Source organism: Elgaria multicarinata, chromosome 5, assembly GCF_023053635.1.
Source record: "Elgaria multicarinata webbii isolate HBS135686 ecotype San Diego chromosome 5, rElgMul1.1.pri, whole genome shotgun sequence".
Classification (NCBI taxonomy): Eukaryota; Metazoa; Chordata; class Lepidosauria; order Squamata; family Anguidae; genus Elgaria; species Elgaria multicarinata.
In genome coordinates this window covers 134,327,462-134,355,443 of record NC_086175.1, presented here as the reverse complement: position 1 = coordinate 134,355,443, position 27,982 = coordinate 134,327,462, and the positions used below count along the sequence as shown (strand labels likewise).

Genomic DNA, 27,982 nt, shown 5'->3' with positions numbered 1-27,982 from the left:
GAAAGCCTTATTCACCATGGTTAAAGCCATGGTTTAAGGTGTCTTCTGAACACAGCCTGGCTTTCTGGCTTAACCACCATGGTTAAAGCCATGGTTTAAGGTGTCTTCTGAACACAGCCGGGCTTTCTGGCTTAACCACCATGGTTAAAGCCATGGTTTAAGGTGTCTTCTGAACATAGCCCGGCTTTCTGCCTTAACCACCATGGTTAAAGACGTGGTTCAAGGTGTCTTCTGAACACAGCCGGGCTTTCTGGCTTGACCACCATGGTTAAAACCATGGTTTAAGGTGTCTTCTGAGCACAGCCGGGCTTTCTAGCTTAACCACCATGGTTAAAGCCATGGTTTAAGGTGTCTTCTGAACATAGCCCGGCTTTCTGCCTTAACCACCATGGTTAAAGACGTGGTTCAAGGTGTCTTCTGAACACAGCCGGGGTTTCTGGCTTAACCACCATGGTTAAAACCATGGTTTAAGGTGTCCTCTGAACACAGCCGGGCTTTCTGGCTTAACCACCATGGTTAAAACCATGGTTTAAGGTGTCTTCTGAACACAGCCGGGCTTTCTAGCTTAACCACCATGCCATGGTTTAAGGTGTCCTCTGAACACAGCCGGGCTTTCTAGCTTAACCACCATGGTTAAAACCATGGTTTAAGGTGTCTTCTGAACATAGCCCGGCTTTCTGCCTTAACCACCATGGTTAAAGACGTGGTTCAAGGTGTCCTCTGAACACAGCCGGGGTTTCTGGCTTAACCACCATGGTTAAAACCATGGTTTAAGGTGTCTTCTGAACACAGCCGGGCTTTCTAGCTTAACCACCATGCCATGGTTTAAGGTGTCCTCTGAACACAGCCGGGGTTTCTGGCTTAACCACCATGGTTAAAGACGTGGTTCAAGGTGTCTTCTGAACGGAGCCTGTATGTTTTTATGCAAATACTTTTTCATACTTCGTGTAATCAGCAAATTTTCCTGTGCGCATGCAAACGTAGCCAGAACTGCAGCATTCATATACAAGAAGGAGGTATCGTGAAACGCAAGGTGACCCCGGGGCTTTGCAGGGGTACAAAAAAGTCTTAACGGAAAAAGCCCTAAGAAGAAGAACTTCCGTTCCCACAGCAGCCCAGCGATAATTCAATAGAACGTTGACAGACTGAGGAAAAAACGGAGGCCTGGCAAAACGCCTAACTGTAGTTTAGCCGTGTTGATAACTATTAATTACAGAACCTCTTTGATATAAGCTCTAATTAAAAGAGGGGCAGGATGGTCTTGTTTGATCAAAATGCATTTACACTAACATTTGGTGTTTACATTGAAGGGTTGATTAAGACTTTGGCCGGAGTTGTATTTTGAGTGGTAATTGCACGTTCGGGCTCGGTTTGTTCCTTCATTCTGTGACAAACATCATTTTTGCAATATTTCCCATCACTCAGTAAACTGCAAAGCTCCTGGGCTGAACTGAAGAAGGTGCGTTGCAGGCAGAAATTCAAGGAATGGGATCTCCTCCATCATGGTCTGCTACACACGCAAAGACACTGAGGTGGGGAGAGAGAATAAATATTGCATTTGGGGGGGGGGAATCTAAATAATATTTCCTTGAAATTTTGGGTACCATCTCCTAGTCCCTATGGCCTTGTTGGCCCCTTTATACTGTTAGTTTTACCCTACCCAGTGCCTGTTTACCCTACCCTGTGCCTGTTTGCTTTCTCTTCCCCTCCTTATTGTTTTATTATGGTTTTATTAGAATGTAAGCCTATGCGGCAGGGTCTTGCTATTTACTGTTTTACTCTGTTCAGCACCATGTACATTGATGGTGCTATATAAATAAATAATAATAATAATAATAATAATAATAATGCTATTCTATGATTCTATGATTCTATGAGTCCTTTGCATGCAATTAGCAGTGATTACACAGTATAACACTGGTGTGATAAAGCTCATAGAATCATAGAATCGTAGAGTTGGAAGGGGCCTCTAAGGCCATCGAGTCCAACCCCCTGCTCAATGCAGGAATCCACCTTAAAGCATCCCTGACAGATGGTTGTCCAGCTGCCTCTTGAAGACCTCTAGTGTGGGAGAGCCCACAACCTCCCTAGGTAACTGGTTCCATAGTGAGGACGCTTTTCCTGATGTCCAGCCGGAATCTGGCTTCCTTTCACTTGAGCCCATTATTCCGTGTCCTGCACTCTGGGAGGATCAAGAAGAGATCCTGGCCCTCCTCTGTGTGACAACCCTTCAAGTCCTTCAAGAGTGCTCTCACGTCTCCCCTCAGTCTTCTCTTCTCAAAGCTAGACATGCCCAGTTCTTTCCGTCTCTCCTCATAGGGCTTTGTCTCCTGTCTTCTTCTTTCTGCTGACCAGGCACCTGCCCACCACGTCTGCCACCTTCCCCTTGCCTGCTCACTCTTGCCTGCCACTGGCTGGCTCTTTTGCCCCTGCCAGACACCACTTCTGCCCCCTCACCTGTCTGCACGCCTTCCTTCTTCCTCCCCACCTGCTCCGCTGCTGCTGCTGCTGCTCATCATCATCATCATCATCATCATCATCATCATCATCATCATCATCAATAATAATTGCATATTCTTCACATCTCCCTTGCCTTATCTCTTTTGTTTTCCCGCTCTTGTCCCCCACCCTCCGTATTGTAAGTGCCGTGGGGCAGGGACCCGTCTCCTCCTTTGTTTTGTAAAGCACCATGTACATGGAGGGTCCCACATTCTTATCATCCTGGAAGGCCGGAAACCTGTTCCATGTTTGTTCGTCATCACATGCCAGTGAAGATGCAATGCCATCAAATGACAGGAAATGCCAGCCTCAGTTTTACAACTGATTAATAACTAACCAGGAACTTGCCGGGGCACATTTCTCCGTCTATAAGGAAACGTTCCGATGTCTCTGTTTTTGACGAGCTGGAGATGTCCATTCATATACTACCATATTGCAGGCAGAGGTAGTAATGATGGTAGCAAACTGCAGACCAAAGTAGTAATGATGAGGGTAGCAAACTGATGTGTTTACACCTGGATTTGCAAGCGCTGTGTAGGAAGCAAAAGGTACAATTTTAGGAGCGAAAGGGGAGGACGGGTGAGGAGTTGCACAACTCTTCCCCTGCCACGGGGATTGCCTTCCCATGGACTCCCTCTCCCTCCAATCATACACGTTTTATTGTATTTTTTAGGCCGCCTTTAAGGGTAAAATAGGAGATGTGATTAAACACTCCCAAGATTTTGTTTTACTAATTAGCTGTCCCACCCACTGGGCTATTTTGAGGAGTGGGGAGGTGGCAGACTGGGAGAGGGTAGTTAGCCTGGAGAAAAGAAGATTGAGGGGAGACATGAGAGCACTCTTCAAATCCTTAAAAGGTTGTCACACAGAGGAGGGCCAGGATCTCTTCTCGATCCTCCCAGGGTGCAGGACACGGAATAACGGGCTCAAGTTAAAGGAAGCCAGATTTCAGCTGGACATCAGGAAAAACTTCCTGACTGTTAGAGCAGTACGACAATGGAACCAGTTACCTACGGAGGCTGTGGGCTCTCCCACACTAGAGGCCTTCAAGAGGCAGCTGGGCAACCCTCTGTCAGGGATGCTGTAGGGTGGAATCCTGCATTGAGCAGGGGGTTGGACTTGATGGCCTTGTAGGCCCCTTCCAACTCCACTATGATTCTATGATTCTATATTTCAAGTCTATAGACAGCCCATCAGTGCTTTAGTGCCTCCTACATTTTTCTTTCTTTTCTTTTCTTCCATATATTAAAGGGAAATATTAATGATTAATGTTTGTTGACATGTTTGATGATCTGTTTTCCCACCTCATTTTAAATTTTGATTTTTTGGGGTGTTTCTGTTGTTGTTACCCTGACAGACAAACTAGACACCACCACCACTAAAGTTCCATAAAGGAAGCAGGGGTAGTCCCTCACTAATAGCCTAATCTAGAGGCACCCATCTTGTTGTGCTACGTTAACCCTGGGACCTGTACCTCGTCCCCACCTGGTTAGCCCACACAACGGCATCCGTCTCAATCCTGACATCTTCACCTGCAGGAGCTTCTGGGTCCATCCACCCAACTTTTCTCCGCACCATCGAGTTATTTGGGAAGATGACCCAGTTTAGGACGCCAAACCCTGCACATTTCATCCCATTCTCTAAAAAAGAGATTCAATCCCCAGCGCTGTTGTTGAAGTGGATGTTCCTCAAAGAGGTGGGGAGCGGAAATGAAAAGGTGGGAGGAATGAAATGAGTGGAACTTAAAATATCACCAACGTATGGAGAATAGAATTCTTCTGCATCTCTGTGACGGAGAAACGGGAGACAGGTTCTGTACGTTCTGAGGGCTGATAACTAAAGGTGCTTTCAGATTTATTTATTTATTTATTTATTTATTTATTACTAGGGATGTGCTCTGCTTCTAATCGGACCGGCGAATTAGAAGCGGAGCGGGGGGCTTCGCCTGCCCTTAAGGCGGAGGCGAAGAGGATTGGGGGGCCGGCGGAGCATGGCGAAGAGGATTGAGGTGAAGGCGGATCCTTCGCCTCGATCCGGAGCTCTGCTGGAAAGGTAAGTGGGGTTTACCGGGCCCTGCCGCTGTCGCCCATGCGGCGACAGCGGCAGGGCCCGGTAACCCCCCCGCCCTCCTCTCCCTTACCTGCCTCCGTCTGTGGTCCGTTGGCTTCTTCAATTGAGCCCGCGGTTCAACCAGGAAGTCTGGGCCACACTTGCGGCCCAGACTTCCTGGTTGAACCGCGGGCTCAATTGAAGACGCCGACAGACCACGGATGGAGGCAGGTAAGGCCCCCTCCCCCTTGGTCCCTTACCGGGCTCTGCCGCTTTCGCTGCACGGGCGGCGATGGCGGCAGGGCCTGGTAAACCTCCCGCCCTCCTCTCCCGGCCTTACCTGGCACCACTTCCCTCCACTGTGGAGCTCCGATTCGGAGCCGGAGCTCCGCGGCGAAGAGGAGCGGAGTATGGGCGGAGCGGCACGGAGCGGAGCGGGCCGATCCGAAATTTTCGGATCGGCCCGCAGGGCGGAGCGGGGGGTCCGTGCACACCCCTATTTATTACATTTTTATACCACCCAATAGCCGGAGCTCTCTGGGCAGTTCACAAAATCTTTAAACTTGTTCCTCTTGGCAAGACTACTAAATCTGTATAACAGTTAACATAGCTCATGTACTTGTATGGTGAGGAAAGGAATGAAAACCATTGGGCAAGGAAATTACTAAATGATTTCTCCCCTGTAGTGTGCTTCCTGTACTCAATTTATTTGTCTTACTATTAACCTAGAGAAGGTACTTAGCACTATTATTTAAAAAAGAAAACCCAAAAGAGGCAAGCAACTACATTACAAATATTTCTATGGTAATCTTATCCTGATCTCTCAACTGTATAGGTCCTGTTTGGCCTGACCAGAGGTTGCCTCATGACATGCGAACCTGTGCACTGTGGGTTAATAATGAATTCAACAACCCAAAGTTAGCCAAATTGTAGGGTGATTAACTCACAACTAACCCACAGCGTCTGGATTCGCACATCACAGAACAACCTCCACTTGGAGGCTGCACATTCAAAAAGACAGTGGCACCTGTCATTCAGATAAGTTTTCATCATGAAATCACCCTGCACGAGAGGTTATCACCTTCCATTTGTAACCCTCCCATATTTTCTCATTGTTACATCAGCCGTCTGTCAGGGAGGCGTTAGGGGGGATTCCTGCATTGAGCAGGGCGTTGGACTTGATGGCCTTAGAGGACCCTTCCAACTCTACTACTCTATGATTTTATGACCTTCATTTGTAGGACTTATTTTCTACAACCCTGACAATCTTTCTTACGCTCTGTTAATGCTGTTCCAGTTGCCTACATCCTCCTTAAAACATGGCGTCCAGAAGCGTCCTAAGTCTACAAAGTTTACACACAACTCCTCTGATTTCTCGAAATTCTACGTCTGACCTAGCAAACCCCTCTGGGCTGCACCCTTGACCCTTACACAGATTCTGTTCATTTTTTTTGAAGTATATGCCACCCTATAATGGGCCCCAGTCATGGGGGCTGTCTATGTGTTGTCTTTGCCCCTTGGGTGTCTCCGAATCTGAGCTGCTCCGAATCTGCACTGCACCGATTCGGAGCCACGCCAGGGCAAAGAGTCAAAGATCCATGACTTTTCCTGCCTGAGCAAAATCAATTTGGGGGGGCAGTCCTGGCAGATGGCGATTGGCGATTGGTTGCTGGAAGCCAGGAAGAGGGCATGGGGGCGCTCCAGTACCTGGCTCACCGCCAAAAACCTTGCACGCCCTCCTTGCCGTGGGGATTAGCAAGGCAACCCCACAGGAGGGAAACCATGGGGTTTAGGGGGAGCGTAACTCCACTGCAGCAAAGTCAAGTCTGCAACTCCATGGTTGCTGGGGTTGAGGAAGGAGAAAGTGGCAGCTGTCTGAAGGAACGCCTCCTCCCACATGTACCTGCCTGGACCTTAAGGTCATCCTCAGGGGTCCTACTCCATAAGCCCCTGCCAAAGGAAGTGAGGCAGGGGGCTACCAGGAGGAGGGCCTTCTCTGCTGTGGCACCCCGGCTGTGGAATGAGCTCCCTAAGGAGGTTCGCCTGGCACCTGCACTATATTCTTTCAGGCTCAGACCTTGAATCCTCAGCAACTCAATCCATCAGCTTCAATGGCAGTAAGTTCTGCAGACAGGTGTGTTCATTCTGCCCTTCTGGTCACTTCATATACAGGTACCTTAAAGGTGCACGTACAGGTAATACCAGCAGTAAGTTCTGCAGACAGGTGTGTTCATTCTGCATTGCAGATCACTTTATATGCAGGTACCTTAAAGGTGCACATACAGGTAACACAAGCAGTACGTTCTACAGACAGGTGTGTTCATTCTGCCCTTCTGGTCACTTTATATACAGGTACCTTAAAGGTGCACGTACAGGTAACACCGGCAGTACGTTCTGTGGACAGGTGTGTTCATTCTGCATTTCAGATCATTGTATATACACGTACCTTAAAGGTGCACATACAGGTAACACTAGAAGTATGCAGTACAAACTAGAACAGAGGTAATTTTTATTGCAACAAGAGACCATATATAAAATCACTTTCCCAAAAAGGATGCCAGTTCTAAATTCATGACCAAACCATTTGGCTACGCAGTGCCCAACCTGAAAATCCATTCGGCTACCTTCCTTAAAAGAAGGTAATCATGATTGTATTTGCAAGGGTACACTTTATTGATGACGAGAAACCTGAACTCGTAATTGTGGGAGTATTCAATAAAATGCTTAACACAACTGTTTACTAATGAATTAAAAACAACCAAATTACAATAAAGGTATTTAGTCAATAGAGCTGAGTGATACAAAAAAGCATTAAAAGGAAATAAAAGTTGCAAAAACGCAAGGTCTTTTACCCTAGGCTGCACCTAGACTTTTTCAAGCTGCATCTTTCTGCTCCTTCCTTATGCTCTGGTCTTTCTCTGGCTCCTCGTCTATCTGGCTCTCTCTCTCACACACACTCTTTTATACGCTCTTCTCCCAAAACAGAAAGTACTGTTCCCACTTTGAAGAAATGAAACTTAACTGGGGAAATTAAACATAACCAGGGAATGAACCTTAACTAGAGAAATGAAAAGTACTCCTCTCGGGGATACCCCTTCCCAAGAGAAAAACTCCAGGCCTGAGTTTATTACCTTGCCTCTGCAGGCCTCAAACCTTCACACCCACGTTCTTGAATAGTTGCATACAGGGCAGCAAAAACAAAAGTCCTACATTTTACAGAAGACTTTGGTTCATTTTTTAAAAAAAAATTGGGACTCCTTGCGTACAGGAATTCATTGGAGGTGTTGCTGCAGAGCCTCACTTGAGGAGGGTAGAAGCAGGTGCGGCTTTTCTTAGCCTTTATAGACGGGCCGGCTGGTGGCTTTTTTGATTATTTCAGGAATCCTATGGAACGAGCAGGCCGGCCTCAAAAGGCCTCTCCTGTCTGACCCAGCTCATTACAGGGATGTTGCCTCAAAGCCATAAAAACTGCTGGTGTGAAACACTCCACTGTGCGGGAGACAACCCCGCTGGGCACCTTGAAGTGAGAAATAGCCCCTGGGTAAACAAGACAGGACAGCCAGAGGGCTTCCCTTTGTGCCTGATCCTCCTGCGGAACAGTTGCCATTTGTGCTTTTTCTGGGAGGCTGCAGTTTTGCTAGACAGGTGGGCAGGGCGTGAGCAATCCAGTTGTCCTGTTTCCCCTCTCTCGCTTAGAAGAGAGAGAGAGAGAGAGAGAGAGAGAGAGAGAGAGAGATTCTTCCCGTCCCTGCAGAAAGAACACCCAGTTTCCCTGGGTCTGCAGACGCTGGCCTCATCCATTGGCCAAACAACCAAGGGTCCCTCTGGTGCTGTCTCCCACCCTGCCTTCCAGGAAGAACATCCTGGTAACGGGGAGACTAACCGAGTCCCATACATCAGCCAGAGAAGGGACGGCTGCAGGGTGCTGGTTTCCACCCTTCCCTACCAGGAAGAATGTCTAGACTTCAAAACTAAGAACGGGCGCCTGAGCTTTGCTTCTTCTTTTTCCTCCTCCCTCCCTCCCAACCGCATTTCCTTTTGTGCTATGTCTTTTCTATCGTCAGTCTAGATGAACTTCAAAACTAAGAACAGGTGTCTGAGCTTTGCTTCCCCCACCCCTCCTAACAGCGTTTCCTTTTGAGCCATGTCTTCTCTATCGTCAATCTAGACAAACTTCAAAACTAAGAATGAGCACCTGAGCTTTGTTTTTTTTCTCCTCCCTCCCAACCACATTTCCTTTTGTGCCATGTCTTTTCTATCGTCAGTCTAGACAAACTTCAAAACTAAGAACGGGTGCATGAGCTTTGCTTCCCCCCCCTCCTAACAGCGTTTCTTTTTGTGCCGTGTCTTTCCTATTGTCAATCTAGACAAACTTCAAAACTAAGAATGGGCACCTGAGAAACTAAGAATGGGCATTTGTTTTTTCCTCCTCCCTCCCAACCACATTTCCTTTTGTGCCGTGTCTTTTCAATTGTCAGTCTAGATGAACTTCGAAACTAAGAACCCTAATTGGCACAAAAAAACATGCTTTTTCCCATGTTGTGCCCTTGGCTAAAGAGATCCCTGGCTACTTGCTCATCCAAGGAGCACATGAGCAGGAGCAGGGCCGCTATAGAATCATAGAATAGTAGAGTTGGAAGGGGTCTAAAAGGCCATCGAGTCCAACCCCCTGCTCAATGCAGGAATCCACCTCAAAGCATTCCTGACAGATGGCTGTCCAGTTGCCTCTTGAAGGCCTCTAGGGTGCGAGAGCCGACAACCTCCCTAGGTCATTGGTTCCATTGTCGTACTGCTCTAACAGTCAGGAAGTTTTTCCTGATGTCTAGCCGGAATCTGCCTTCCTGTCACTTGAGCCCGTTTTTCCGTGTCCTGCACTCTGGGAGGATCGAGAAGAGATCCTGGCCCTCCTCTGTGTGACAACCTTTTAAGTATTTGAAGAGTGCTCTCATGTCTCCCCTCAGCCTTCTCTTCTCCAGGCCAAACAGGCCCAGTTCTTTCAGTCTCTCTTCATAGAGCTTTGTTTCCAGACCCCTGATCATCCTGGTTGCCCTCCTCTGAACACGCTCCAGCTTGTCTGCATCCTTCTTGAATTGTGGTGCCCAGAACTGGATGCAATACTCAATATGAGGCCGAATTGGTGTCCAACAGAGGGAAACTAGTACCTCGCGTGATTTGGAAGCTATACTTCTATTAACGCAGCCCAAAATAGCATTTGCCTTTCTTGCAGCCATATCGCACTGTTGGCTCATATTCAGCTTGTGATCTACAACAATTCCAAGATGCTTCTCGTTTGTAGGATTGTTGAGCCAAGTATCCCCCATCTTGTAACTGTGCCTTTGGTTTCTATTTCCTAGGTGTAGAACTTGGCATTTATCCCTATTAAATTTCATCCTGTTGTTTTCAGCCCAGCGCTCCAGCCTATCAAGATCACTTTGAAGTTTGCTTCTGTCTTCCAGGGTATTAGCTATCCCACCGAATTTTGTGTCATCTGCAAATTGGATAAGTGTTCCTTGCACCTCCTTGTCCAAATCATTAATAAAAATGTTGAAGATCACTGGGCCCAGGACCGAGCCCTGCGGTACCCCACTCGTTGCCTCCCCCCAGTTTGAAAAGGTAGTGTTGATAAGAACCCATGTGGGTGACCACATGGAAAGGAGGACCAGGCTCCTGTATCTTTAACAGTTGCATAGAAAAGGGAATTTCAGCAGGTGTCATTTGTATGCATGTGGCACCTAGTGAAATTCCCTCCTCACAACAGTTAAAGCTGCAGGATTATTATTATTATTATTATTATTATTATTATTATTATTATTATTATTTATTTATATAGCACCATCAATGTGCATGGTGCTGTACAGATAACACAGTAAATAGCAAGACCCTGCCGCATAGGCTTACAATCTAATAAGTTGTAGTAAACAATAAAGAGGGAAGGAGAATGCAAACAGGCACAGGGAAGTGTAAACAGGCACCGGGTAGGGAGAAGCTAACAGTATAGAGTCAGAACAAACTCTGCCTAGCATGACCAGGTGCAAAGGAGGGCAGACCACAGTGATCCGGGATAGGTCTTTCGCAGGGGAAAGGGAGGCGCCTCTCTCCGGCATATGCCAGATCTTCTTACCATCGGCCGTGCCACATGGGAATTGTAGCCATAAACATCAGGAGGGCACCTGGTTACCCATCCCTGTGCCAGATGTTCAGGGCCTCCAACTTCTCAGGAGGATCCTAGAGGCTGGCTGGCAAAGACATAGTCAAACTGTACCTATTTAAATCAGCCTTTATTCAGCTCCATGAGGACAGGCATCAACTTTATTCTCAGGGAATGGATCAAAGAATTGATATCCCTTGCAGCTGTCTTATTGAATTCACCGGCTTCCCAAAGCCATGAAAAGATGGGACTGGAAAAAGTCAAAGCTCAGTAGCAGAGTGGTTGATTGATGTGCACTCCGTGAGGACTGGAACCCCACCTTATTTTTAGGGAAAGGACCATAGCTCAGTTCTAGAGGACCTGGTTTTGGGAGACGTATCAAAATTATGATTGGTTTTTTTTCTCCGGTTAGGCCCTGGTAGATTTTGTTCTGTTTTCCCAGGTGGTGTCATCTCAGATCTGTAATGGGTCAATCCAATATGTGGATTGTGTTGTTTTTTAATGGCGGCAATTTCTGGAAATTGGTTTGGGGTTGGACGTTGACGTTTGTCCACACAAAGACCTGGTATTTTGCAAGTGCGCAAGACTGCAGAGATGTGTAGCCTTGGCTTGTCAATTTCCTTGTATGTTTTGGCTGTCAGTGGGTGTACTGAAGCAGAGAAGGTAATACGAATTGGGGTGACCCTATGAAAAGGAGGACAGGGCTCCTGTATCTTGGAAAAGGGGAATTTCAGCAGGTCTCATTGTTATGCATGTGGCACCTGCTGAAATTCCCTCTTCATCACAACAGTTAAAGCTGCAGGAGCCCTGCCCTCTTTATGTAAGGAAATTCAATTTCCAGCATCTTCAGGAAGGGGTGAGAAAGACCTCCTTTCTTGACACCCTGCAGAGCAGCTGCCAGTCAGTGTAGACAAGACTGGCTGCTCCTATTTAAATCAGCGCTTTATTCAGAACCATGAGGACTGGAACCTTACTTTATTTTCAAAAGAAAGGCCATTGCTCTCTGGGAGAGTCCTTGCTTTGCACATGAAAGGTTCCAGATTCAGTCGCCAGCATCTCCAGGTAACATTGGGGAAAAGACCCCACCCTGGAGAATCCACCACCACCACAAGAGTTTGGAGATAAAGCCGAGAAACTCCATAACAAAGATTGCAAATCAACAAATGAGTGGTAAGAAAGTTGCCTTGAATTTCTATGCAGACATTGCCCACCTTAAAGTTCAATGCACACTTCTCCAGAAGGTCCAACGCTGGCTTTGAATTCGTGCCAGCGTGCACTCAATACTGTTGGATTCGTGGGAAAAATGTGTCTTATTTCTTTATTTTTATTTTTATTTTAAACTGATATGGCCCCTTACATGATTTGGTGCCATGACAGTTTACAAGGGAGGCCTTCATTTTGGCTCTGTCAGAAACTGTGAAATTGGAAGAGGAGGAGGAGGAGAAGGAGAAGGAGAAGAAGAAGAAGAAGAAGAAGAAGAAGAAGAAGAAGAAGAAGAAGAAGAAGAAGATTATTTAGAATTAAAAGTAGAATTGGAAGAAGAAGAACAAGGAGGAGGAGGTAGTGGTTGGTCTATTGTTGCTTTGTAGCTGGGACAGTTCCAGAAGATGGGATCGTGGCCCCCGCAGCTGGTCACAGGACGGGGAAGCTCGCATCACTTGCAACACCACACTGATTGTTGACTCCTTTCGCCAGCCGCATGTAGCCTTTCTCACCCCAGCGTTCAGACCAGCTGTTGGGCAGTAACACGAAAAGAGAAGGTGAGGGCCATGACACAGAGACTCCCCGCAACCATACACCCGAACAGATCCTTTCATTGTTGTTCCTTGTCGCCTATCCGTATCTTCAGCCTAAGGGCACGGGCACGCACACTTTGGTCACCAACATCATGCCTGCTACCAGCCCTGGTGCTTCATGGAACACCTCCAGGGCAGGAAGTGGGCTACCTCCTTGTGGCCGTTGCAAGCCCAGAGAAGCTGTACCACCGCTAAGAGGTCTGGGAAGAGGTTTTTATGCCCATAACCACACAAGCGTCTTTTAGACCAGCTCAGACTCTGTCCATATAGCTCAGCGTCATCAACGCTGACTGCCATGGGTTCTCCAAGGTCTCTGGAGGAGAGATCCTCTGGATTGGAGATTCTGGTGAATTGCCCCTGGGACTCTGCAGGTGCTCTAACCCCTGTGCTACGCAGCTTCTGCCTGAGTTCCCCCAAATGTCGTTTCTCAGGAAAAACATCACAGCAAGGGCAAGACCAACCTAGCTTCATAGATCAGCCAAGGAAGCAACAGGTGGAGAGGGTTGGTGGTTTCACCTTTTCCTGCCAGAAGGAAACTTTTCCTCCTCCCTCCCCGTCCCTTTTCCTTTTGTGTCATGTCTTTTAGATTGCAAGCCTCAGGATACGGACTGTCTCATGATTAACCTTTGTAAACACATCTGGCAGACTTTGGGGGCTGAAGAGCAGGGTAAAAATGCTGCAAATTAATTAAATAAATAAATAAACAGCTTTTCACCGTCACTGAACGCATCCAGTTCCTTCTGAGGTTTTTTTGTTGGGGGGCGGGGCGGGTTGCACTTCACCAAATGTTAGGTTCCCCCCCCCCCCGTGCTTTCTGCTATACCTCCCTTTTGTGTGGGGGTGCTGCTGTTTTGGCTGCAATTTTTCAAAACAACCCAGAGACCTTCAGTTATTGGGCAGTATAAAAATGAAATAAATAAATAAATAAATTAGCAATGGCACTCAGACCTGAACATCAGAAATAGAGGAACAGGTGCATAGATGCATGTAGAATTTTCACTTCTAGGGAAACGGGGAAATGGCATGTTAACACACGAATGTGAAGGAGACATCATCTGCCCTATTTCCCGGACCCAGAAGGGCCCGGTCTCCACTGATCGGAACCCTATTCAGAAATATATCCTTCCCATTACCCTCCATCATAAAGGTCAGTGTTTTGCCTACAGAAACAAAAAATAGAAGATTTTGGCCTGTCCTTTTCTAAAGCAGCTCTTCTTCTGCCGCTCCTCTCTCTCACCTGTTCTTCAAGATCCAGTAATTCTTTATTTTCTGGTGTTCCCTGGTAAAGCCGTAGCCGACCACCAGCATGGCATGGTTCAAGGAACCTCTGCACCCCTTGTTGTAATAGATTCCTGGGCCAAGGAGAGATGGGAAGGTGAGTATCGACAGGGAGGGAAACACCAGAGCACACCATGATTTCTCTTCTCACTCCACGCTGCATCTCTCATTTTGCTCATCTCTCTTTCTTTCCTCCACTCTGTTTGTTGCTCACCCTGCCTCCTCCCCCTCCATCTTTTGCCCCTCTACTTCCCTTCTTCCTTCTTCCCAGCCCACACATAAGGTCAAGAGTCTGCACAACAGTTTCTGAGAGGCTACCACGTCAGCCCTGCTCTGAATGCAACTGGTAAAAGTAGCAGGGTCAATAGTGCAACACTGCACAGTTGCAGTCTAAGCCTTCGAGGGGACATTTGCCCCTTTAGAGGAGGCGGACATCTGTTTTTGTTTATTGGGTTTTTTTAATCCTTTGCATACCCTGGGGTTGATTTGAGCATGCAGTGGGGCCCGTTTGGTTCACGGGCGGTCCCCGTCCTACCCGCAAAATGATCGGCACGGCTCCACCCGCGTTCAGCATTAGAAGGAGTGATTTGTTTTGAGTGGGACATTGAGCAAGTTTAGCTTGCCTGTTCATAACTGACAGACCCTATATGTTCCGTTTGGCTACATTTGCAGCATTGAGGCTCGCTTCGAAGACCGTCAAGCGGTCGCCCTCAGTGTTGTCGCTGCAACGCGGCCTCTTTGCACCTTACCTCCGGTGTACTGCTTCATGTGTCTCGAATCAACCGCGACAGAAACTGGCCCGACTGTGGCCACAGCCTGTTCTAGGGCTCTCTCGTTGTTCTTTGCAATTCTGACCGTTGAAGTACAGGTAGCTGCTCGTTGCCGGGGGTTGTACCGACATCTTCCATTCTGTGAAGAAACAGCAGCCACAATCTGCTCTCCGTCTACGGAAGGGTAGAAACTTTTCCATCTAATTCATTTACCATTAGTTTCGTATCCTGCCTTTTTCTCCTCTTCCAAGGAACCCATGCCGGCTTACAAGCTCCTCCCCCTCTCTCCGTTTCATCCTCACAACAACCCTCCGAGGTAGGTTAGGCTGAGAGTCCATGATGGGCCAAAATTCAATGAAGTCAGCTTCATGGCCAAGTGGGGTACTGGCACTCCGGGATGATCGAGCAGAGGAGGGCCAGGATCTCTTCTCGATCCTCCCAGAGTCCACGACGTGGAATAAGGGGCTCAAGTTACAGGAAGCCAGATTCCGGCTGGACATCAGGAAAAACTTCCTGACTGTTAGAGCAGTACGACATCCCCAGTTACCTAGGGAGGTGGTGGGCTCTCCTACACTAGAGGCCTTCAAGAGGCAGCTGGACAACCTTCTGTCAGGAATGCTTTAAGGTGGATTCCTGCATTGAGCAGGGGTTGGACTCGATGGCCTTGTAGGCCCCTTCCAATTCTGATTCTATGAACCCAGTTCTCCCCATTCCCAGTGCGACACTCTAACCACTACACCATACTGCCTTTCAAATGGGGCCCTCATCTCTTAGATGCCTCTCGGGTGTGGTACAGCTACCATGAAGGTTGTAGCTAGCCAAGAATTGACAACCTGGAGCAAAATTGCTAAGTCCTTCATTCCTCCTCCTCCTCATTGTCCAAAGACATTCAGGTTTACAGGCTCAATAGAAAGAAAAATAAAGGAGATTAAAAATAAATCATTGAGACGAAGACTGACAGTTGTGAGAAGAGAGAGGGGGAGCCAATCAGGTTTGCAGGCCTTGCTAAGTCCCGGCCTCTGTAGGGTTCTGAGGAGTCGGGTGATTCTGGGGGGAAACACTGACAAGAGGTCAAGATTCCCTTTCAGAAAAGCTCTCGGGCCGTATTCCAATTTGTGGGCGGGTCTGAGAGGGAATGGGGTGGGGCCAAGGAAAAGTGGGAGGGGCAAAACTACCAGGTTACTTTAGCTCTTTCTGGTGGTAACTAAGACTTAGGAGAAGGAATTCAGCCAATAATAATAATAATAACAACAACAACAACATTTATTTCTTACCCGGCTGGGTAACCACCGAATGAGAAGTGGTCGTGGGAAAGGGGGTGGAGCCAAGGGAAGGGGTGTGGCCAGCTGGGGAAGCTTAGAATTTGGCCCCCCCTGAGTTGTTTCTTGAGACGTGAAGGAGCCCATGTGTTCAAATTGTACTTTCCTGTTTTCTCCTCATCTAAAGGCTGTTAGAAATGGCTAGAAAACAACTATCCAGGTTGACTGCATATTTAATGCAACATTTTTATTATTTTTATTTTAGTCATTTATTATTGCATTTATATCCCGCCTTTTTTCCTCCAAGGAACCCAAGGTGGCTTACATAATCCTCCTCCTCCTCCTCTCCATTTTATCATCACAACAACAGCCCTGTGAGGTGGGCTGGGCTGAGAGTCTGTGACCAGCCCAAAGTCACCCAGTGGGTTTCCATGGCTGAGTGGGGACTCGAACCCGGATCTCCTGACTCCCAGTCCAACACTCTAGTCTAGCCACATTACCCCCACACTTTAGATGCTAAAAAGAAATGGAAACAAAAGGGTAAGACCATATTTTCGCTTACTGTTCATGTCGCACAAATATGATGGAATTTGAGACTGGATGTTTTTTCCCCTTTTCCTAAATGAAATGCAAATTTCGTTGTAGAAAAGTACCTAAAATAAAATGAAAAACCACCAGCCCAAAAAGGGCATTTCCCATATTAGCGAAAAAGGATTTGCGCGTTTTCGCAGTGGCGAATTTGCACAGCTGCGTCTTTCCCCAAGTCACACAGATTCCATGGACTTGTGGACCGAGGTTGTCGTTTTTTACTTTTCAGAAATTTGCGCAAATTTAATCATAGAAAAATACGCCAAATTAATTTTTTCCTCAAAAAAAATCAGCCATAAATGTGCAATTCCCCCAGAGGCTAAAACATGACAAGGCCCATGGGTGTTTTTTTTTTTAGCATTTGGGGGAGGAATCTGTACATGTTCACAAGTGCAAAATTGCATATATGCGAATTCATGCAAATTTGGGGAATTGGAAACTATCTGATATGGTCAATGAGTGGGTAATGGAATAAAAGGCACATGACAATCTTGAAAATGCCAACAGAAAGGGTTTTACACATTCGTAAGAGAGAGGGAGCGAGGGGAAGGAAAAAACGAAACAGCGCAGATCAGAAAATTCAGGGCTTATTGAAATGTTACCCTTGCTTCGTAGCGATAGGTTTGCTCGGATGCGATGCCTTTGTTCAGACTAACGTACTTGAAGGCCTGATTCCTGGACCCTCCGCCGCAGCCCTTGTTGCCTTGCCCCCAGGAGCAATCGATGAGGTTCTGTTCACTCAGCGAGACCAGCCTGCCCGTCTTCTTGAAATGCAAGCCCTCAAGCGCTCCGGTGGCACTGAACGCCCAGCAAGACCTACAGCTGGTGCCCTGCGGGGGAAAGGAGAAGGCGTTGGGTTGATGGGATGATTAAATGGCGGCAACGCGCAATGAGAAGTAGTGATGGCCACCCATTTGGATGGCTTTAAAAGGGGGTTGGATAAATTCCTGGAGGAGGAGGAGACTATGAGTGGCTACTAGCCCTGATGGCTATGGGCTGCCTCCAGTATCCGAGGCAGTAAGCCTGTGTGCTCCAGTTTCTGGGGGACATGGGTGGGAGGGTGCTGTTGGACCATGTCCTGCTTTGTTGGTCAGCTGGTTGGCCCCTGCGTGAACAGAGTGCTGGACTAGATGGACCCTCGGTCTGATCGAGCGGAGCACTGCTTAGGGCCTTATGGCACCCACATTGCTACCTAAATTCTCCCAGGCATTTAGCCCCATATGTTGAGTTTTAATCGACCCCAGATCTATCTTTAGGTCTGGCTGAGAGCTGGAAATTATTGTTGTTGTCTTTTTATGCTGTCCGGGGTTGGTTTTTTTTTTACGTTTTTCTGTTTTAATAATTTTATATATGGGTTTTTAATGTTTAATGTTGTAATCTTTTGAAACCATGCAGCTACGGGGCACTATGGAAAATAATAATAATAATAATAATAATAATAATAATAACAATAACAATAATAATAATACATGGGGCTGCCCTTGGAGACCGTTTGGAAGCTGTTAGGAATGTCAGAGAAAACCGGTGTGGAAAAATAATAATAATAATAATAATAATAATAATAATAATAATAATAATAATACATGGGGCTGCCCTTGGAGACCGTTTGGAAGCTGTTAGGAATGTCAGAGAAATCTAGTGTAGAAATGTAATATAATGATAATAATAATAATAATAATAATAATAATAATAATAATAATAAGAAGAAGAAGAAGAAGAAGAAGAAGAAGAAGAAGAAGAAGAGGAGTAATAATAATTGGGGCTGCCCTTGGAGACAGTTTGGAAGCTGCTAGGAATGTCAGAGAAATCTGGTGTAGAAATGTAATATAATAATAATAATAATAATAATAATAATAATAATAATAAGAAGAAGAAGAAGAAGAAGAAGAAGAAGAAGAAGAAGAAGAAGAAGAAGAAGAAGAAGAGTAATAATAATTGGAGCTGCCCTTGGAGACAGTTTGGAAGGTGCTAGGAATGTTAGAGAAATCTGGTGTAGAAATGTAATATAATAATAATAATAATAATAAGAATAAGAAGAAGACGAAGAAGAAGAAGAAGAAGAAGAAGAAGAAGAAGAAGAAGAAGAAGAAGAAGAAGAAGAAGAAGAAGAAGAAGAGTAATAATAATTGGGGCTGCCCTTGGAGACAGTTTGGAAGCTGCTAGGGTCGGAGAAATCTGTTTCAGGGGATAGAGTCCAAAACCTTTTCCTAGGCTCACTTGCACACGCCTCTGGACTTTGTTTCAGTTCCTGCTGCTGTGCACGACTCAATCTGCAGCAAGTCGGACCAGTTTTTGGATTCTCGGGTCATTTTGCGCAAACCACTCACCCACTCACCCACCGGTTCTGCATTTTGCACACATTTATGAGCCGTGTGTGAAAATTTCCGAGCAATTTGCACAAATTCAGCCGTAATTTGTGGTGTGTGTGTGTGTGTGTGTGTGTGTGTGTGAGAGAGAGAGAGAGAGAGAGAGAGAGAGAGAGAGAGAGAGAGAGAGAGAGTTAGGAGCTTCTTTGCACTTGGATGGATGATACTGATAGCTGATATAGAACAAGAATGAAAGGGCACACTTGGAGATACTGTTGCGGCGGGGAGTCTCTGCTCTTCCCAGTGGCTGATTTGGAGGGACGCAGATGGGGGAGGGGTGTACAATTGCACCTTTGTCCTGCTTGGGGGCTTTCTGTTGGGACATCTGGCATGGGTTAGATGGGCCTTGGGTCTGACCCAGCACAGCGTGTTTGTACGACCTCAATGGAACCAAAAACAATGCTTTTGGTTGTTATGAAACTTTTAGGATTTGTTCTAATCTATCTGGGATGGTTTTAGGCATAGGGAAAACTTCAGCCGCTATCTTGAACCAAACAGGCAGCAAATCTGTCAGGTAGGCTTTAAGGTAGGCTACCTGACAGATATGAAAAGGAGGACAGAGCTCCTGTATCTTTAACAGGTGTATTGAAAAAAAGGATTTCAGCAGTATCATTTCTATATAAGGAGAACCTGGTGAAATTCCCTCTTCATCACAACAGTTAAAGCTGCAGGTGCCCTGCCCTTTTTTAAATCTGGTCACTCCTGTATAGCTCCTACAGCTTTAACTGTTGTGGTGAAGAGGGAATTTCACCAGGCTCTCCATTTTTACAAATGACACCTGCTGAAATTCCCTGTTCTATACAACTGTTAAAGATACAGGAGCCCTGTCCTCCTTTTCATATGGTCACCCTACTTTAAGGTAGATTCCTGCAATGAGCAGGGGGTTGGACTTGATGGCCTTGTAGGCCCCTTCCAACTCTACTAGTCTATGATTCTATGAAATCAATTTTTTGAAAGAAAGAAAAAAGATTCACTGCTTCAACACCATTTGATCGATTTCAACCAAACGTCACCTCATGATGTGGGGGGAACCCATGTTAAATTATGGGATGGAGGTGGGGAGAATCCGCAGCCTGAAGCCAGGAAGGCAATTCCTAAAGGCAATTTCAAGCCGTGCAAACCTGGATCCGTTTGCTAGCATTCTTCTAGGAGCATTTGATGGCCATAAATGCATATTTGTCGTATGCCTCTGATCAATGAATGTCCTTTGGATTGTCTTCATTGTAACCCTCTATTAGCTCCTGCCTCGGCCGTTAAGCCTTCCCAGGTCTGTTCTCGACTCACCTGGTCTTTCACTCTGGTGACGTAACCTTTGGTGCGCCAGTCTACGTGTCTGGGAATTTCCAGATTGGACGTTTCTTGGAACAAGGTGTCATTGCCACCATCTTGTTCGGCCAAGTCAGGACGGAAGCAGTTCAGCCTCTGGTTAAATTCCTCTTCAGTCTTGGGGAAATGAAAGCAGGGTCAATACTGGCATTCAAATGCTGCCTCACCCATGGGCTCCTTGGAAGGGTAAAGCTGCAACCCTCTGCACCTGGGAGTAAATCCCATTGAATTCATGGGGCTTAGTTTTCAGGAAACACGCATAAGATCACACTGTTAGGTATCCACAGTTATTTCTCACTCTCCATTCCATACCCACACCTTGCAATATTAGGGTCATAACTACAGCTGTGTACAGCTGTAGCTATGCTTCAGAGGCCATTTCAGAGCCTCCAAAATGACCCCAGTTCAACTCAGGGTGCTTCAGGATTGGGCCACCTTGCTTTGGAACCAAAGATAAAGCAGGTTTTGTGTCCCCAACCCAAAGCAGGTCAGCCCTTGTGGATTTCTGGGCACAGGAAAGCCAATGGAACTGGCCCTTAACGGCCACCATCATTTTTAACCATAGATCTATGAAAAGGACAGAGCCCCCATCTTACTGTTAAATCTCAGTTGTAATGGAGGAAGATGCGTGACAAAGGTAAGTCCCATGGGCAGCGGTTCTGGGTTCGGAAGGAGCAGGGAGGGTACACAGCCCAAAGGTCCTGGCTCGGCTTGGATTCGGGGTTTAGCCCGAGGCAGTGCACAGCCGCAATAACAACATTGACTAAATGTACAACACTTTTTGTACAGATGACTTGGGGCTAGTTCTATTTTTATCTGTGGTTGTTTCCCGCCCCCCCCCCACGCCCAATTTACATTATGAAAGAATAAACACCAAAGGAAGACTGAATTCTTTGTAAATTTTAAACGTTAGTATTGACTGTCTTAAAAAAAAAAACAGGGAAAGGGTAACATTAGTACCGTATTTCTTCGATTGTAAGACGCACCCTAATTTCAGTACCGCCAACAGGAAAAAAAAAACACCCTAAGGCACACCCATGATTCTAAGACGCACCCCGTTTTTAGAGATGTTTATATGGGGGGGGAGTGCGTCTTAGAATCGAAGAAATAGGGTAATTTTGGCAGGTGGGGCTGGCCACCTCCAAGGGAGGCTCAGAAGGTGGCAGCAGAGGAGAGGCCTTTTCAGTGGTGTCCCCCACCCAATTATGGACTGAGCTCCCCATTGAGGCCGCCCACCCAACACCAACAGTCATCTTTTCGGCACCAGGTTAAACCCGTCATCTACTCGTGTTGTACTTCATGGATCGTCTTGTAACTGCGCAGAGAGCCACAGCTATTGGGTAGGACAGAAACATAATAAATATTTCCAGGTGCTTAATGGCATGTGACGAGGCACTGATGCCTGCTGTCTGAATATCTCCAGTATTTCATTGAAATTGTTTTTCGATGTTTAAGTCACTTTGAACTTTGTATCTTTCAATGTTTTGTGCTGCAGTTTGCCTGTGAATTGTTGTGAACCACCTAGTGAGTTTCGACTATTGGGCAGTACAGAAATGAAATGAAAATAATAATAATAATAATAATAATAATAATAATAATAATAATAATAATAATAATAATCCCATTTTCCCCTATTTTCTGCCCTCCACCCCATAAAGTTCTAATAGCAATTGCAACATCATCCCAATTACACAAATGTGGGTAAGCTTTCTTAAATATATTATAACTGTTAAACGCCTCCTAAAAACACATCTTTTTAAGCAAGCCTTCCCTGGACGGTAATTTATTCTGGTTTTATGTGATTTTAAAGTTTTAATCTGGATTTTATGGTATTAGTTATAGAGAGCTTAGGCTGTTGGGCAGTATAAATATGTAATAAATAAATAAATAAATAATATTCTCTCTCTCTCTCTCTGTCTGTCTCTATATGTATTTATTTATTTATTTATTTATTACATTTTTATACCGCCTAATAGCCAAAGCTCTCTGGGCGGTTCACATATATGTGTGTGTGTGTGTTTGTCTGTCTGTCTGACTGTGTGTGTGTGTGTGTGTCTGACTGTGTGTGTGTGTGTGTGTGTGTGTGTGTCTGTCTATCTCACTGTGTGTGTGAGTCTGTCTGTTTCACTGTGTGTGTGAGAGTCTGTCTCTGTGTGTGAGTGTGTGTGACTGTGTGTCTCTGTGTGTGACTCTGTCTGTGTGAGTCTGTCTGTCTCACTGCATGTGAGTCTGTGTGAGAGAGAGTGCCTGTCTGTTTCATTCTGTATGTGTGTGTGTGTGTGTGTGTGTGTGATTTCCTGCTTTTAGGGAAACAGTGCACGCACAGAATTCAGCAACCTACGCTCCCATATCCAGGTACTTGACCAGAATTAAAGTCAAGGGGAACCAGGCAGATGTCAGAATCCCAGAACAATCATGGAACGCTCCCTACACAGAAACAGAGTTGTTTGAAAGCCAACTAAAATTGAAGAGAAAGGGACCACAGCCGTACAACCCTACCATTTGGGTTAAGACGTGATTAGTTAGCAGCAAGGTTGGCTCACCAAATCGCCGAAGTGGTTCATGCCCATCGTGTAGGTGTGCATCCCCAGGGAAGCCTCGTAGTTGTGTTGTTTAATTCTGCGCAGATTCTCCTCCCAGGTGGCTCTCCGGAAGGCCTCTTCCCCCTGCAAGGGCGATGCTCGGTTAAGAACAAAGTCCCGAACTTGGCCATTTCTATTCGATCCTCCATGACTAATTGCCTTTTTAATAGCTAAATGTGTGCTCAGCCCTTTTGTATGTCACTTCTGCAGTGCTGGAATGCTCTATTGACGGCAGTAAAATTTGTTGTTGCTGTTGGTTAAGAATAAACACGCCCCGTGATCCCAAGTGCATACAATACCAAGCCCAGGGCAAGAAGAAATCTCCAGAAAATGGTCTCTGCACCAGGACTAATTTTATTTCTAGCTGGATAGGAGATACCCCCCTGAGCATGTGCAGAGTGAGAGAGCAGAAAGGTTGCCTTCACGGGACTTCTTTGAAGCGTATTTGGTTGATAGCCACTGGCCAACCCTATACAACCTTGCCTGGGAGTACTTGTTTTTGAGTAGACCTGAACAGGTGTACGGCCGTAATGGACCTTGGTCTGATCCAACAAGGCAATTTTCGATGCGACTAGTTTGGTTTTGGTTTTGAATGGCAGCTCATCCCATTCCGCAAACGGCAGGGATTCTGCACATGCACCAGAGCCAACTCACCTTGGCGTACACTTTGCCATGGGTGCTCATCCAGTCTTCCCAGTCTTTATCCAGGCCCGGATCCAGGGCTGCAGAGAAAGTCTTCAGACAGACCAGCCAGGTCACCACCGCCACCGAGATCGAGAGCATTCTCTATATGTAGGAGACCAAAGCATCACCACAACCGACAATTTTAGCTATTTTATCCCTATAGTAACTTGTCCTATGGCCCATAATTAATCTAGTCCATGGAATCGTTGTAGATCACATGCTGAAGATGAACCAACAGTATGATGTGGCTGCAAAACCACAGAATGAAATAAAATAGGGATAAATGCCAAGTTCTACACCTAGGAAAAAGAAACCAAATGCACAGTTAGAAGTTGGGGGGATACTTGGCTCAGCAATACTACAAACGAGAAGGGTCTTGGAATTGTTGTAGATCACAAGCTGAATATGAGCCAACAGTGTGATGCGGCTACAAGAAAGGCAAATGCTATTTTGGGCTGCATGAATAGAAGTATAGCTTCCAAATCGCGTGAGGTACTGGTTCCTCTCTATTCAGCCCTGGTTAGGCCTCATCTAGAGTATTGTGTCCAGTTTTGGGCTCTACAATTCAAGAAGGACGCAGACAAGCTGGAGCGTGTTCAGAGGAGGGCAACCAGGATGGTCAGGGGTCTGGAAACAAAGCCCTATGAAGAGAGACTGAAAGAACTGGGCATGTTTAGCCTGGAGAAGAGAAGATTGAGGGGAGACATGAGAGCACTCTTCAAGGACTTGAAAGGTTGTCACACAGAGGAGGGCCAGGATCTCTTCTTGATCCTCCCAGAGTGCAGGACATGGAATAACAGGCTCAAGTTACAAGAAGCCAGATTCCAGCTGGACATCAGGAAAAACTTCCTGACTGTTAGAGCAGTATGACATTCAAGAGGCAGCTGGGCAGCCATCTTTTAGGTGTACTTTAAGGTGGAGTCCTGCATCAAGCAGGGGGTTGGACTCGATGGCCTTCATCACAACAGTTAAAGCTGCAGGAGCCCTGCCCTCTTTTAAATCTGGTCACTCTAGTATAGCTCCTTCACCTTTGACTGTTGTGATGAAGAGGAAATTTCACCAGGTTCTTCATATATACAAATGACACCTGCTGTAATTCCCTTTTCAATACAACTGTTAAAGATACAGCAGCCCTGTCCTCCTTTTCATATGGTCACCCTAAGTTTTAGGCCCAAACATTTGGTGGGTGACATTTCAGCTGCCCCTGATCAAGGTTTTTGCCACAGGGGAAAAAGTCAAACTCTGTGCTGGGGTGAGCAACCGCCAGCCCTTGAGTGCCAAACCGTCCTTAATCACATGAACTGCAGCCTTCATTCTAATTAAACAACAACAACCCTGCATGCCTTAAATTCAGCCCTCTGGCAAGAATTATTCATCTACACCTAGTGGCCCACTGGAAAAGCACATGCAGGCATTCAGCAGGGCCCTAGCAAGTGGTGGGTGGGACCCGGGCCAAGATTGGGCTGAGGCAAGACTTTGCTGTCCCTGTTTTTTTCTGCCACTTTCTCTCCCGCTCTCCACCTGGTTATTGTTATGGAAAATGGCAGCTTGGGGTGGTGGGAAGTGGGCACTCATGGGTCACTGCTGAGTATCCAGGAGCTGCCCTTGCCCACCTCGCCAGGATCAGGCAAGTGGAAGGCAGCCCATCCATCCCTAGAGATAATGCAGTCCATACATTCACTTCCTGTGGCATTCCATGAGCAGGGCAGGCCCCGAAGGAGGGCATGGCAGGCCCGTGTCCCTTTAGACACCCCCTCCCCACCCCAATATGGTCCAGTCTCTAAAATCACCTCTAGCTGCACCACTGACGATTTCACTAGGGTGACCCGATGAAAAGGAGGACAGGGCTCCGGTATCTTTAACAGTGGCATAGAAAAGGGGATTTCAGCAGGTGTCATTTGCATATAGACTTTTCTTTTTTCTAAAGCTTTTATTTATTTATTTATTTATTATTTATTTATTACATTTTTATACCGCCCAATAGCCGAAGCTCTCTGGGCGGTTCACAAAAATTAAAATCATCATAAAACAACCAACAAGTTAAAAATACAAATACAAAATACAATATAAAAAGCACAACCAGGATAAAACCACGCAGCAAAATTGATATAAGGTTAAAATACAGAGTTAAAACAGTATAATTTAAATTTAACAGTATAATTTAAATTTAAATTTAAATTTTAAAACTTGATTTTGATCTGACTTTTAAACTGATAGTTTTACTCCACCCTGAGCCTGTTTGGTGCATTCTCTTCCCCTTCTTATTGCTTTATTATGATTTTTTTTTTAGAATGTAAGCCTATGCGGCAGGGTTTTGCTATTTTATTGTTTTACTCTGTACCGCACCATGTACACTGATGGTGCTATATAAATAAATAAATAAATAAATAATATGGAGAAGAAATTCCCTCTTCATCACAAAAGGGCAGCTTTAACCGGTGTGATGAAGAGGAAATTTCACCAGGTTCTCCATATATATAAATGACAGCTGCTGAAATCCCCTTTTCAATACAACTGTTAAAGATACAGGAGCCCGGTCCTCCTTTTCATAGGGTCACCCTGATTTAACTATATAGATCTCCATGCAAAAGCAAGTCCCATTGAGATCAACGGGGCGTACTCCCAGAAAACTGGGTGTAGATTTGCAGCTTACAGCTCAAACTCAAGTTGACGTATGTCTGAACAGGCCTGGGACTTTTCATTATCTTTCTCCATCCCCCTCCAAGATGGCTTTCATGCCCTCGGCACACGCCTTACCTCTCGTTCCAGCTGAAAAGTTTAGAGAAAGATCTGGTCCGTCTGCGCGGTTCTCGGTGCAAGAGGTAGGAGGTGGAAAGGCCCATTTTTATTGAGTGCCGTTCCATGAAACTTCCTCTCTTCAATTCCTGGTAAAACAACTGATGCAATTCGGCTTCTTGGGAAGGACTTCATCAAATGTTGACCGAGAGAAAACAACACCGCAGGGTTGAATTTGTATTTCATGAGACGGGCAGAGCATGTCGGCCTTAAGACCTGACTTCACACCCGTGCCGGAGTGCTGTCAGTTCACACCCTGTGTTCCTAAGAAGACCAGAACATGTTTTTTTTAAAAAAAGGAAGGAAGTGTTTTGTAGGCTTTTTGTTTATTTGTTCAGTTTTGACTTCTTTGTCCACATGGCAGTGGGGACATGTTTGATAGCATGTGGGCAATGGCTTATTAAATCTTGGAAGGAGGAAGGCTTATTATTTATTTAATTATTTATTTATATAGCACCAACAATGTACTTGGTGCTGTACAAAACATACAGAAGGTTTGTACCTGTCACGGGTTGGTTTAGTCTGTATCCTCTTCTTCGCTATCAACAGATCAGAGTGAGGTCTGGCCTTCCTTCTTCTCACATCAGTCCGTTGGTTTCTGTTCACCACTCTGCCGCAAAGATCATCTTCTTGGCTCACCGCTCTGACCATGTTACTCCGCTTCTGAAATCTCTTCATTGGCTTCCAATTCACTTCAGAATCCAATATAAACTTCTCCTGTTGACCTACAAAGCTTTTCACTGTCTAGCTCCTTCCTATCTTTCCTCTCTCATCTCACCCTATTGCCCCGCTTGTGCTCTTCGCTCCTCTGATGCCATGTTTCTCGCCTGCCCAAGGGCCTCTACTTCCCTTGCTCGGCTTCGTCCATTTTCTTCTGCTGCCCCTTACGCCTGGAACGCTCTTCCAGAACATTTGAGAACTACAAGTTCAATCGCAGCTTTTAAAGCTCAACTAAAAACTTTTCTTTTTCCTAAAGCTTTTAAAACTTGATGTTGTGCGGACTTTATACTGTTAGTTTTACCCTACCCTGTGCCTGCTTACCCTACCCTGTGCCTGTTGGCATTCTATTCCCCTCCTTATTGTTTTACTATGATTTTATTAGATTGTAAGCCTATGCGGCAGGGTCTTGCTATTTACTGTTTTACTCTGTACAGCACCATGTACATTGATGGTGCTATATAAATAAATAATAATAATAATAATAATAATAATAATAATGTCTATTTAGGGCTGTCCTCAAACGGCAACTGGAAACTTCAGCTAGGCCAGAATTAGGCTGAGAGGATCGCCCCCATTCCGTTCCTTTATTATTTCAGTGGCAGCACTCGTAAATCTCCATTACAGACTCGGGCCTAGACTACACATCAACAGGTCTAGAATACACGTCATCCCGAAGCACCCCTGACTTCGCTTGCCTTCGTGACCCAAGCTGGGTTTCTTTCTGAACTCCAGGAATTTGGTGGAGGGGGGTTGTAAATAGCAATTTGCACTCATCGCAACTGCAATGTGTGCAAATTACGCAAATTGTAGGTGTAATCTGCGCAAATCACATAATTTGCACAAACAAGGGCTGAAATTGGCTTATTTTGAGCAAATTGCTTTGCCTGTATAATAATTTAAAGAATAGAAATCCAGACGCAAGTGAGTCCCGGGACAGATTCCTTTGACATCTTTAATTGGGCCTTCTTTGGCCGTAACTCTAAACCGTTGCTTGTTTTAGCAATGGTTTGCAAAACAAAGCAGCTCAAAGACATTTATTTACCATATTTCTTCAATTTTAGGACACACTTTCCCCCTCTTATAAACATCTCTAAAAATGGGGTGTGTCTTAGAATCGCGGG

At 45.8% G+C, this 27,982-nt stretch overlaps 1 protein-coding gene across 1 annotated transcript; it reads right to left on the bottom strand.

Annotated features, from left to right (window-relative positions):
* Positions 1–12,250: 12,250 nt before the first annotated feature.
* Positions 12,251–26,151, bottom strand: LOC134399311 (procathepsin L-like). Its single transcript, XM_063127309.1, has 8 exons — positions 26,103–26,151; positions 23,316–23,447; positions 22,623–22,745; positions 20,038–20,196; positions 16,990–17,217; positions 14,520–14,679; positions 13,730–13,844; positions 12,251–12,428 (listed from the first exon to the last, which is right to left on the bottom strand). The coding sequence occupies exons 2-8, from the start codon at positions 23,442–23,444 to the stop codon at positions 12,329–12,331; spliced, it is 1,014 nt and encodes a 337-aa protein (XP_062983379.1). The 5' UTR covers positions 23,445–23,447; positions 26,103–26,151; the 3' UTR covers positions 12,251–12,328.
* Between the last annotated feature and the right edge of the window lie 1,831 nt (positions 26,152–27,982).